General features: G+C 38.7%; 1 protein-coding gene across 6 annotated transcripts in view; it reads right to left on the bottom strand.

Moving 5' to 3' along the window:
• Positions 1-13,745, bottom strand: part of FCHSD2 (FCH and double SH3 domains 2) — a 237,187-nt gene that overhangs the window by 29,715 nt on the left and 193,727 nt on the right. For all 6 annotated transcript variants that reach the window (XM_048839692.2, XM_048839709.2, XM_075126064.1 and 3 more), the window contains 2 exons: positions 4,834-4,950; positions 3,744-3,848 (listed from right to left, as the gene is read on the bottom strand). In XM_048839692.2, the coding sequence (XP_048695649.1) occupies positions 3,744-3,848; positions 4,834-4,950 (222 nt within the window). The remainder of the gene's footprint in view (positions 1-3,743; positions 3,849-4,833; positions 4,951-13,745) is intronic.

Raw genomic sequence — 13,745 nt, 5'->3', positions numbered from 1 at the left:
GGGAGAAAGTTGCAATTCTCCACATTCTTGTCACTCTAGTTTGGAGACAGTGAAGGGTGTTTTTAATCTATTCCTGTAAGGAAAGAATCCCAAATTTTTATGAAGGTAGCTAATTTGGTCTCTCCTGCAATTTATACACTTTTTAGCTTGACTGCTCTCTCTGAGATTGTTGTACTAAATTAGGAGGGGTGGGACTTTCCCCACTTCTAAGCACTGACCAGTCTGACTACAAACAATAGAGCATCAGCCAACCTCGTTCTTGTCTAATTAGCAAGCAAAGTCCATTGACTGATAACTTGAATCTAAAATATGACTTATCCTGTTAGAATCCCTATGCTGATATTAGACATTTTCAGGAGGTGGCAGAGTAAATATTAGTCCTGCTTACAAATACCCCAGCATTCCCTACAGTTTTGCAAAAGAAAGGATATAATTTGGCAAGGTGATAATATCCTGAATCTCAGTGCATAAGAGTGATCTGGTTTGGGCTGCCCACATAAGGCCCAGTGGTGCAATATGCTGAGCATCCTCAAGATCCAATTACTTCAATAAGAGTTAAATGTGAATATGTTTAAATAAAAAAAAAGAACAGTTTTCAATAGATTTTTTTCATTGGGTGAATCCGATAAGTCAGCTTTTGCAATGCGTTACAGGTTGATGGAAGGGTTACACTGGCCTGTTATGGACTGCAAAATGAGTTTGAGTCATACAACAAAAACATATTGTTTAAAAACTAGTTTGATCCTTAAAAATCAGTGAGATCTGTAGTGTATCGTGTGAACATGAAACAAAATGCAGCTGTCACATTTTGGTCATTTGAGGCTGAGGGTGAGTTGGAGGGGGCTGCTGGAGATCTGGGGAAGGGAATGCTCCTTCTTCCTGTGAATTATGCATGGGCCCTGCAGAATGGCTCCCTTCTCTGCCCCTCCCTATCTAAAATCTACTGTTGGCTCCCACCAGCTCTTTAGACCCCTTCTTTGTTCCTAGGAGAGGAGGGACAGAGAAAAGCACGGGGCACAAAGCTATAACAGGAGGGGTCTCCTTCTCCTGCCACCTACAAGCCAACAGCAACTTGTTCTCTGGAGGTACGCTGCTTGAGAAATTGGTATGGGAGGACTGGGACTGGACTGAACTGAACTGAATGGAATGTCACATAATCCCATACATCTGAGAGCCCTAATGATGTTGGGTTTACTTTTTGCTTTACTGGGGCAATTACAGATACTGATTCAACTTCTTTGGTTTACAGTTTGCCTCTATCAGTCTCACTTGCTGGTTCTCCTGAATTAGCAGAGCGTTGCAAATGTTTGAGTTTCAAATGCTGCAAGAGATGTTTCCACCGAAAACTTAAAGTTCATGGAAATTTTTCTATTGCAGCTTATCTTTTCAAAGATTTTGTTTAACAAAACCCAACAAATTGTGAGTCTAAAACTACCTGACAGTGCCCCTTTAAAGATTTCTGACATGGACCGGTGATTGCTGAGGACTGCAGATGACAAAAGGGAAGGGCCAAGAGGAAAATTCAGTTGAAAAGTTTAAAGGCTCAATTCTTTGGGCTCAGGTAAACTTTTTCATTGAACTCTAAATAAATTCTGTGGCCACACGTAAGGTTCGCAGACATATGAAGCAGTTTACATACCCACCATTCAAGAAATCTATGAGAGCACTTTAAATTTCTTTGGTGTATACAGTAAAAAGCATTCATCAAAAGAGAAGGAAGAAAGAGTTAGGGAGCTCATCTAACCACTGAAGGATACTTAGACTCAAGGACCTGGCACTTTCATCATCTTCTTTTGTACAACAGAATGTGATCTCACACTGGGAAGGACAGAGAAACGTCTCAGCTACAAAATACCAGACTCTGCTAAGGAAGCAGAGGAGACAGTGCAAATACTTTCGTTTTCAGTAAAAAGAATGAGGAGCACCTGTGGCACCTTAGAGACTAACCAATTTATTTGAGCATGAGCTTTCGTGGGCTACAGCCCACTTCATGAGATGCATGCAGTGGAAAATACGGTAGAAAGATATATATATACACGCAGAGAACATGAAAAAATGGGGGTTGCCAGTGTTAGCTTTGTAGCAGATACAGTGTATCACATCTTATATAAAATAATATTGTACACACACTACTCATTCTTCTATTTTCTAGTGTTTAGTGTGTCACGTGTACATTACTCTCCACTTGTTCCTCATGAGGTGAAGTAAAACTGGAACTTGCAACTTTCTTTTTCCTCTTCATTGTCGTTATGGGTCACCTTCATAGCTAGGTATGTAGTTCCCCCCTGCTGTGCTTCTGCTCCTGCACAATCAAGCTTTCTCTGCCAACAGTTCCAATTCTGGGACAAGACCATTCTCCTCTATGGTATACTACAAGATTCATTTCTCACCCCATGGCTTTTTTTCCTATATATCTTCTGCCTCTTGGCCCTTTTATCTCTACCTTCAATTGTATGTAATCCCTCCTGTGCCTTGGCTTAGTCAATTTGTGATTTCAGTCTAAAATTGTTTTAGTATTTAAGTATTTCAGAAGAACTGCCGTTCTCTTGAGAGACAAGGTGGGGGAGGTAATATCTTTTATTGGACCACCTTCTGTGAGAGAGACAAGCTTTATTACACAGAAGCCATAGATATTATAACAATCTATACCCCATTAACACCCTCTCCCCTGCCCAGATGCTTCCCTCCCTCTGACTGGAGGGGTGTTAATGGACCATATAACCTTGAAAGGTCCTTTGAAATATGTGTTAACTATTCATGCTAAACAATGTGTTCCATCTTGTATTTAGCTGTGACACTCCCAGACCTGAAGAAGAGCTCTGTGTAAGTTTGGAAGCTTATCAGACCATAAACAGGGAACTCCTATTACTCAAGTTTCTCCTACCTCACATCCCAAATAGTCACATTCCTAATCACAGCGGGTACCTTGACTGCCTGGCAGTATAAGAAGCCATTTAAATGAAATAATTATGTTTGCTCTACAGCTTTAATTATGCAGCCTACTCAGATGAAAGTCTAACAGATCAGTTTCTGTTGTTGCCAATGGGTTTTTTTGAATCAGTGACCATACAAGTTCACTTTTAGCAACATACTATTGCCTAGCTAAAAATGAAGGCACTATATTTCCTTTCTTCACAATCTCTTCATTAATCTGGAACGGGTCCCTAACCCCCTATAACCTTTTAAACAGTATCTTTGGGGAGCACAAAATGCAGAGAGATACCAGAAAGATTACTTAAGCTGTTTTCCTTCCATCCATCCATCTAAATACTCCTGCATAGTCAGTGCAAGTGGATATATGGTTAGCTGCTACAAAAAGCCCCAAACCTAAAGGCAGATTTATGACTAACATTTTCTGATATTAGTTCCTTCAGGTCTGATGAAAAAGTTTAAATTTCAGGTTGTTTTACCATCTATGTAACTTGAGAGAAGACAGAGGCTGACATTCCTGCCTTCTGGATCAGGGCACAGTGGAAAAAAATATATAGTAAGTTTAATCATCCATATCGTCAGGAGGATTTTATTTTATTTTTTTATTGCTCATCTAATCTCTTGAGCCTTGCACTAAATTGATGTCATGATTTTAGTGGAATGAAATCAAAGAGAAATGCCATGTTTTAATTTAAAGTTCCCTGCTCCTTTGATGCTAGAAGTCTGGATTTTCACACACAAATTAAGCTGCTATAATATACGTGCCACTGCCTAAGGAAGCAAAAACCATGCCAGAATAATTTCTCTCTCACCTCAGCTTTGCGGATACTCTCTCTGGCTTCATCTATTTTCTGTTCCAGTTCTGCTCGGCTTTGTTCAGACACCACAGGTCCATGGCATTCTAACTCCTCAAGCGCCTATCAAAAATAATAGAAAGATACATTTGGTACATTCATATGCACTGTCTATAAGATAATATTTGTGACAATTCACGGTACTAATCATATTCAGATGCCAGGGTGATGAATAGTGCTACATTGCAGGATAAAAACTCTGCAGAATGATGCAACCCCATTTAAAAAGCTCAATCTTTTATGGGTAAAATTATATCTTAGGAAAACTGTATTCTGAAAATGCCCCAAAATCCTAGTAAAGCATCATGATGTTACAACTATGATCTAACATTCAAGTGACAGTTCACACTCTTGTTCTCATTATGATCTTTACACCTGAAGACCATCCCATCAAAACCCACGTACTTTACGGTGCTTGTTGAAGGAGTGAGTTAAGAGATAAGTGGTAAGACAAAGTAGGATGGAAAAGGAGTACTTGTGGCACCAAGTACTCCTTTTCTTTTTGCGAATACAGACTAACACGGCTGTTACTCTGAAACCTGTCAAAGTAGGATGGGTGATTTATTTTGTGTTGGTATGGATTGACTGGTTGGGGCAACTTGCATTCCAGATTTGTATGTCTGCAAGAGCACAAAGTGCTTTTGGGTGAGAGGATTAAAAAAGAGCTGAAGAAAATAAAACAATAATAATAATAATCCTCAAAGTAAATTAACAAAATAACTCCCTGATTCTGGGAAGCACTTAAATATTTGCTTAACTTTAAGCATGTGCTTAAACCCCTCTGACTTCAGCGTATGCTTAAGTACTAATGTGAATAGAAGTGCTAGTGTGAACTGAAGCCCCCGTGAAAAAAATAATCACAAAAATTGTCAAGTCAATGCTGCTGGTAGTCCCACTAAGACATGATACAAGGTGTCCGTCCCTCCTGTGCACTTCAACATTAAATTTAAGTTATTAGAATCCATGTAATAGATCTTAATTTAGCATCTCTTCAGCTTGTTTGCATTTTTCTCATGTCACCTGATGCATTTATTTATTTTCAACCTACCCGTTGATTATGGATGATGTTTTTGTGCTCACGTGCCACACGGGTGGCCCATTTCCGGGCTTCCTTGTTTAGGCTGTGCTCCTCCGTTGTCCCAGTTTCAGATTCCAGTTGTCGACTCTGGAACACAAATCAGAAAGTGAGCAGTGTGCTAAGGATTTTGGGGCTGTCTCCATGTATAATACGGTTACTTAGCAACCTGACAACTTTATTTAATTCTAATGCTCAGTTTCTTGTAAATTCCTTGCTTGGTACCTTGTTTGTAATGAAATAAGACAACAAACGAAGAGGGAAAAGCACTGTTTTTCATAAGCTTTGTCATGATACTGTGTTGTGGAAAACGGACTATAAAAGCAAACTGAAGTTCAAAAGAATTTACAATTTACTATTTTGAAGAGAAGTCATCTTTACCATGGAGACAATGCCAGACGGAGATTTTTTTTTTTTTTAAATGAAAGATATTCTTGAAGTAGAACACTGAAGTATTATTCATCACGGCACAATATCATGGAGCTGAATAAGAATAAATGCCCCCGAAGTAAACTGCTATCCTTAGTTTCCCAGATACATATGCATTTTAGGCAGTATTTAAAAACAGGCATTTCATATGATGTGATGGATCATTTAGGCTTTGTTCAAAAAATGGCATTTAAAAAAAATTATATTTTTTTTAAAAAGAGCGAATTGGAAAATCAAATTACAATTTCATATGGATTTTAAAGAGTTAACAAAATATTGTACACACATTTACCTGGGACTAAAAAGTTATCCTTCCACCAGTACTATACATGCCAAGTTTCAGAGGAAGGATTCTACACCAGAGATATTTGTTGATGATACTGTGCTACCATTATGTCAACTCATACCTGCTCCAGTAAATGAGAAAGTAAATCTCTCCCCCCCACCCCAAAAAGGGTCAGATAAAGTGAAATCAGAAGTCAAGAATCTGAAAGTTTCCCAGTTTTGTACTGAATCAATCCTGTTCAATCTGGATATAGGAGACAAGTTGTTCCATATTTACCTATCATCTCTGTCTCCCATTTAAAATTTTTTTTTGCATAACTGGCATAGCAAATAATTCAATGAATTTAGGTATAAATCAATACATTTAGGACAAAAAGGACTAAGTTTTACCACCTACCCAGTCCCTATCCTTTCCAGAAAGTATATCTTGTGATATTCCTTAACTATTTATCCAGTTCTGGACAAATTTGCTCTTGCTATACTGAATAGTGGTAACCCTATAGAGATCATTCCTTTCTGATTCAATCTCAATCCTCCCCCTCCCTCCAAAAAACAGGAATTAGAGATGGAAGAAACATGCTTAGGTCATCTTGTTCACCTCCACTGTCAGTGCAGAACTGTCCCTCACAGTACTCTCTCTAGTGCTTTCTTGGATGACTATGCCTCAGTCCAATGGATCTCACTACCAGAAAATTTTTCTTGATCAGTCTAATATTTTTGTTTAATTTCAATCCATAACTCATTCTATGCCTAGTACCATAGGAAAACATTCTGTCTTCATTAGTGTAACCTTATACACCATTTAGTTTTGTACACCCTTAGACACAAACTAGAAGAAGATAGCTGTTGCCTCAAAGGCCACGTGAAAATAGTAGCAGTAGTGTGTTTTATCAAGAGATTTCAATAAAAAAAAGAAAGCTGTGTGGTACACAAGAAGGGAGGAGTCAGACTTAAGGGGCGGCTTCGAACTAGATACAAAAACAAGTGTGAAGAAGAAACAAGAAGCAAACAAGCAAGGCTTTGAGGAGGGCAGACTGGGAGAAGAGGGAGATTAGGAGAAAATCAGAGCAGAAAGACAAGGAATGAGTTGATCAGTTCTTTTAGGGAATATATGAAAAGTGTGAAATTGATGCAGAGTTTGACATGAGTGTGTGTGGATTTAATAGGATGAGTGTCATGATTTGTGTGGCAGGAAAGGAAGAAGATTTTAGTGGCAACACTGAGGTGAAAAAGGAGAAAGATTTTTCACCTTTAGATTATAAGGCCTTCAAGGGAGAGACCCTCTAAGTGATTTGCACAGACATTCATACAATGTCATGTACACTGTGATACAATACAATTATTACTAGTAATTTTAAGAAAGGTAAATGTAATGCATCACTCCTGGATGGGTCACTTGTGGTGAGGATTGAATCTTCGACCTCTGGATCTAAAAGCATGAGCCATCCACAATCAGTAGTTCTCTTAACACAAAGCCAGAGGCAAAATCAAACCTTTATATAGTTCAGCCACTAGAAGGGGACAGAGAGCCACACTGTTACAGAGCAGTAAGAGCAACAGGATTTGAAGAACCAAGCTTTGGAGGACATGAAAGATGAGGAGGGAAATAATTTACATAAGACTGAACTTGAAAGCCTGTGTGGTAGAAGGATAGAGCTTGTCTACAACAAGAAAAGAGAGAGGAAAAGGTGGATTTTTTTCCAGGTTCATTATCATGCAGTTGCCTTCTGCATGTATTTTTAATTTCTGTAGGTACCTCTGAATGATTTCTCTCAGTGTTTACAACACACCCCAATTTATTATCCATCTCAAAATATGCCCCTAGATGATGTCCTTATCACCTATTGCAAACAGATTATTGCATAGGTCCTGTGAATCTACTCCAGGTGCTTACAAAGCATAATAAAAGTGGCACACCACTTCATTTTTCCCATGCTTTCTTAATTAAACCTTTCTTGTTATAACTTTCCTTCCATAGCTCAGAGTTCACAGCCAGTAAGGTATCACCAAGAACCATGTCTGACTTTGCCTTCCTTGTTACCCATAGAAATCATCTCTGTAACAAATTACCAAAGTTCCCACCGACTGGCTCCCTATAGTCCTGGTTTCCTTGCATATCTAGTTTAGATAAAATATATCTTCTCCATTTCAATTGCTTGATAACATTTTGCATTATCTTAAGTGTGTTTTTATTTTTGTATTACAGTATTTGAATAGAAAATATAAAAGCAAATTTAGATGCTGGCCCTCTGAGTATGGACTGTTAGTGGACTATGATGGTTATACCAGTTGGTTATTTATTACACAGTATTGTTTCCAAAGAGCCCTCATCCTGACTTGAAGAACTGAAGAATACCAACATAAAAATAGTTAATTAAAAACAGAGCTTTATTTTAAAAAATCATGCAGGTCACATTTCTCAAAAAGCATCTTAACTGGATCAGTACCTTCCATCCTGAAATTAGAGGGAATATTTATATAAAATTAATTTTTTCACTGATAAATGATAACTAGATATTGTACAAGTTAATTTATACTCAGCATTTATATAATTCTTTATTATTAAATATTTATACCACAGCATCACCCAGACACCTCAATCAAGTGCTGTGCTGCATGAACAAATACAAAGACACATTGCTTCCTTAGAAGAGCTTGCTAAGAAGAAAATTTACAATCTCATTTACACTGTCAAAAACATTTACAAACATTAACTTTCAAATCCTTTTTACCACATAAGTCTTCAACTTAGATCCCAGTCCTGCAAATACTTAAGCATGTGCTCTATTGCAGTGGTTCTCAATAAGGTGTACAGGTACCCCTGGGGGTACACACAGGTCTTCCCAGGGGTACATCAACTCATCTAGATATTTGCCTAGTTTTACAACAGGCTACATAAAAAGCACTAGCAAACTAAACTTTCATACAGGTAAAATGAGAAAGTCAGCAATCTTTCAGTAATAATGTGGCTGTGACACTTTTGTACTTTTAGGTCTGATTTTGTAAGCAAGTAGTTTATAAGTGAGGTGAACCTTGGGGATACACAAGACAAATCTAACTCCTGAAAGGGGTGCAGTAGTCTGGAAAGGTTGAGAACCACTGATCTAGTATATCAAATATAAGCTACCTGTCTTCACTTTCAAGACCCTTCATGACGTTATCTCCACCCTACCTATCTTTCATACAGTATCGAAAGTTTGCCTCCCGCATCTGATGGTGGCAGACTATATTAGCCTCTATCCCTTGCTCATTAAATTCACTAACAAGTACCTTTATGCTTTCTCCCATGCTGCCCTTCACACTTGAGAGGAGACAACCATAAAAAGCTAACTCATTATTCTCCTTCAAATCCCTCCTTAAAACTCTCCTTTGCCACAAAGCCTACAAAAACACACTTGACAATAGTCAGGCTACTGGTGTGCGGGGGTTACTGCCTATCAGGTGACCAATACTGTCTCATTGTTTTCTGTACTCCCGTAGGTCTGTCTATATCGATTGGTTTTCTTTTGTCTTATATTTAGGTTGGAAGCTCTTTGGGGGCAGGGACTGTTTTTGTTCTGTGTTTGTACAGCGCCTAGCACAATGTGGTCCTAGTCCACGACAGGGGTTCCTAGGCATCATGATAATACAAATAACATTTAATTAAGGTGCTTAATTTTAAACATGGGAGCAATCCCACAGATTTCCAGTTACTTCACTGGGACCACTCACAAGCGCCAAGTGTTTAGGATTGGGGTCTTCATTTGTTGCAAGGTATCTGACTTGATTTAATCTCTTTCAAAAAGGAAAACTAAACTGCTTCTACTGGCTAGAGAGCAAAGAAAGGGCCCAACAAGCTGAGCTAAATACAGATGAACTTTCTGCTTTAGTCTCTCAGCTTGGAGTACAGTGAAAGCAGTGTCAAGTGCTAAAACTCAGTCTTTTAAAGCAAGCAAACAAAATACCTTGTCATCTAAAGAACATGAAGTCACTGACTCGTTGCAAAGTTGAGAGACTAACAATTATATGCTGATTCTCAAAAAAATTACTGTATTTAGTTTGTAGTTATGTCTCCAACTTTTGTCCAAAAGGCTATTACAGGTGCAGGATTTGTCTTACAGAGGCAAGTATGCAGCTTGTATATACTCGTACATGCAATTATGCTGGATTCAGACTGCACACTTGTAGTTTTGGCAGTAAGAAATGTTGACTCCCTTGAACCTAATAAAAGCTCAAAGTATTTTTCTAGCCTATAACAAAAAATAACTGTTTGACAAAGAATAGAAAGAAGTAAACATATACTACATGCAAACCACTAACACAAAGCACACCTAAAAATCTCAGCCAGTACTTTTTAAAAGTTCAAAATACTATGCTACCATGCCAATGGCATATTGCAAGACCCACCTTATGATCAAACCCTTTTCTGGGATATGCATGACTTAAGTTTCATCTAAATAGTAGTACTCAAGAAAAGCATCAGACAAATTTGGTGTCTGTTTTGTTATTATATAGAAGAACTCATTTAATTTTAGTTATTAAGAGTCAGCTGGGACTGTCCTTGCACTTCAGAAAGATGGCTTTTTTTATTGTGAACAGGAGCGGCACCAACCTCTTCCCAGTGTGGGAGCTGAGATGAGCAAGACAGAAAATTGGGGAGGCTGTGCCCCCCTTTGCCACAAGGCCTGGCCCCCCTCCGAGGCAAGATCAGAGGCTGCAAGCCAGAGCCAGGCAGCGTGGGGTGTTGGCTGCTCACAGCCGATAAGCACTGCCCAGGTGTGGGCACCCAGCTCCGGTTGAACCCTCAGGGAGCAGCGACTGCAGGGGGTGGGGCCCAGAAGCCCAGGCCGGAGTAGGTCAATACAGGCCGCAGTGGGGAGCCCTGGACCTTCCACCTGCTGTGGGTGGCAGAGCCCCAGTAGGTGGGGACATGGGCTGGGGACTGTTCTTGGGCCCCCCACCTGGCTTACTTCTCTGCTGCTGCTGGAGTTGGGTGCCCAGCCAGGAGCCGCCGCTCTCTTGGCTTTGCCTTCAGAGCTGGGTGGCTGGAGAGCGGCAGCTGCTGCGGAGTGGCTGAGGCAAATTTTGGGGTGGCTATAGCCCTTGGAAGCCCCCAGCACTGCCCTGATTGTGAACAAGACATATAGTTTAACATTAAACAATTCCAAGGACATTATTTTGTTCTGATCAAGAGCTTCAAAGAGGACCCTGACCTGTTGCTATTGGGTTAACTGAAACATAATACATACTTTAAGTCAAAAGTAAAAACAACTCAAAGCAGGGCTTAGTTTAGTCACTATTGTTCATTTAACTGCATGATTCTGCTATTTTAATTTATCACAATAAGTTCTGAACATTTTTAACCTACAATCCCTATTTTTTACTTTAATGTTAATAATTTATTGCCTTTTTGTTCAAAGCCTTTTTGGTTCACCTTGTTAATAAATAAAGAGCATGTGTCTATTTCCAAAACTGCTTTCACCTAATTTTTTCTATCACCTCACTACTGCTAATCTCAGAACTCCCTGCTAAAATAAGAAGCAGGGTTATACTGGCAAGTGAGAGAGTAAAAAAAGGAAAAGTCCGTATGGAAGATTAGCGCATGGCGTCTATATGAAGGGCCCATATGGTGAGGGGTGTGGTTTTTGTTTTTTTTAATTGCACATATTTTGAGGCACCTTATGTCCAGTAGTGTGCTGCTTCTTACCTTCCCTAGTTCAATTCTTTCTTCTGCCAAGGAAGAGAAGCATGGGTGAAAAATGCAATGAAGCAAGATTATCCCAGCAACACCGGAGGATCAGCTTGAGTTCTCTATACATACCAATTACCATTATGGTGTGTGAAAGGCTAGGGGAACACCCCATCAAACATAAGGCAACACAAAGTCGTCAATTAAAAATAAAAGACCCCATTTTCATCAGAGAGAGGCTGATTCAAGGATGTATGCATGGAGAAAGGGGTTCCAGGCTTTCCAATGTCATCTGGGCCTCTGGACAATCTTGGGAAAATAACAATCCATCATAAATTGTTGGCTAAAGGTAAATTCTCGACACTAAAATATTTTATTATTGGCAAATAAAGCTCCATTTTATTTGTCCATTGAGACTAGGCGTAATGGAAATAGTCTTTATTTGAATCACTTTTCATATGGAAGAAGTAATTGTAAAGACATTCTGTACTGTCGAAATTAACAATTCATTGAGTAAGTTCCTTTAGGGAGTTGAATATTTATTTATTGTGCATTTGGATTGCAATGTGATATCCATTTTTTGGGATCACAGTTTCACTTCAGATAACTTCTAGAGCAATGAATTTTCTCTTTAATACACTAAACACACACAGGGGTTGTCAAAGCAGCCGAGGCCAGGCATTTTAGGATGGAGTTATGGACAAGCTATTGCTTTGCCGCTCTATGCCTCCATGTTTGTTTTAGGAAAAGAAAGGGTGGAATCTCAAATTGCTTTGTCTTTATGGAGCATGTTAGAAATCTCAAATACTGTCTAGAGTTTCAGTTTCTGGAACTCCTAATTTCTCTGCCATCATGGATAGCACTGTCAGATGTTGGTGATCAATAGCACTACTAGACCTCAATAGAGATTTGAGCTCCTCTCTTTATTGTTCCTTACTTACAGATTTAAATCACTTCATTAGCTCAGATGACTGGATTTGAAATACTTCTGAACTCTAATTTTTGGTGTTGAATTTTGAATCTTTGATTTATTTTTCATTGTTTATTTAAAAAATATTCATACCCGCTCACTCAAATTCATTTGAAGGAACTACAAGAAAATTTAATTTTCTGGTACAGTATAGAGTGAAATTTGCACAGAGACTCACAATTTCTCACTTTGTGCAGACAGCCAACTATCCTAGCAGCTGCATTTCGCTCTAGCTATTCCCATATACAACACGTTATCTTATAAGAAGAAATACAGAAGAATGGCTATTTATCAAGTATCCACAATGAAGAGGGGGATCTTCTGAATTAGTCTTCGCACAGATACCGACTCTACGGTCATCTATTCTGGTAGTGACTGAAAACATCAGTAGACACAAGATCTGTGTAACTGGTCTCTTTGTCTTAATATTACTTTAACAACTTACACTTGTTTTTAACCAATTGTTCAGAATCAGACATGGACAAAGTTTATTGAATTCAATAAATGCTGCTATCAGCATGGTCATTAGATTCCACAAAAATGTATGTAGTTAGACATTTTAATTTCCCCATATGCATAGTAAGGCAGGAGCCATGTTAAAACTCAGCCACAGCTCACAGAGCAGATGACTGAGTTTGTAACTCTCCATAATTTTCTTCACAACTGACCTTTTAATAAACTTCAAATATGATTACCATATCACAAGCCCCAGACTGTAAACCTGCCCCTAAGGAGGGTCACTCAAACAAAAGAACCTTCAGTGACATCAGCCACACACAGGATATGTCAAATTACATGGATAATTTTACAGCTTTACAAAGCCCCCACTTAGGCAAGACACCAGGATTTATTACCAACACCTATCGAACTGAATGGTTGTACTTCTCAGCAGCAATTCATAACACCTGAAGTGGTAACATTTAACCATATCAACGTTTGCTTAATTTCCAGTAAAGCTACATCTAAAAAAATCTAATTATTTTATACCATTTTAAAATGTAGGACAGTTTTTTTTAGACCTTTTCAGGTAGAAAATTAGGGCCTCATTTTGCAGACTGTGCAGAAGTAGTCTAACTGGACTTGGAGCTACTCATGTAAGCTAGGACTGCACATCACTGGGTCCTCCTTCTTTCTTCACTGACTCACTAAGGTGCCTTAAGTGTAAGTCCATTTAATTTAATTTATGCCCACTTTAAGGTCCTTTTATATTGCCAGAGTGGTGTAAAGAGGCCCTTAGTGGAAATGAGAATCAGGCCCATATATTTTTATAACGAGAAAATGTTTCTAGTCTGAGTCGGAACAAAAGTGGACAAACTCACCTGCACATTCAAGAAAATAGTGAAATTATTATCCCTGCTCCCGAATACAATTTAGGACATCAGGTCTTAAAAGTTATAATCTTCAGCATGGTCCTTAAGGAACTAAACTGCGGAACACCCACTAATGTTACTAGAACATTCAAAGTTTACTTCCTGCACTACACCTATGCCGAAAATGTACTAACATCAAAATGTATATTTAAGTGCGTCTTAT

This window comes from Caretta caretta, chromosome 1, assembly GCF_965140235.1.
Source record: "Caretta caretta isolate rCarCar2 chromosome 1, rCarCar1.hap1, whole genome shotgun sequence".
In the NCBI taxonomy this organism is placed as follows: domain Eukaryota; kingdom Metazoa; phylum Chordata; order Testudines; family Cheloniidae; genus Caretta; species Caretta caretta.
This window is presented reverse-complemented; position numbering and strand designations above follow the sequence as displayed.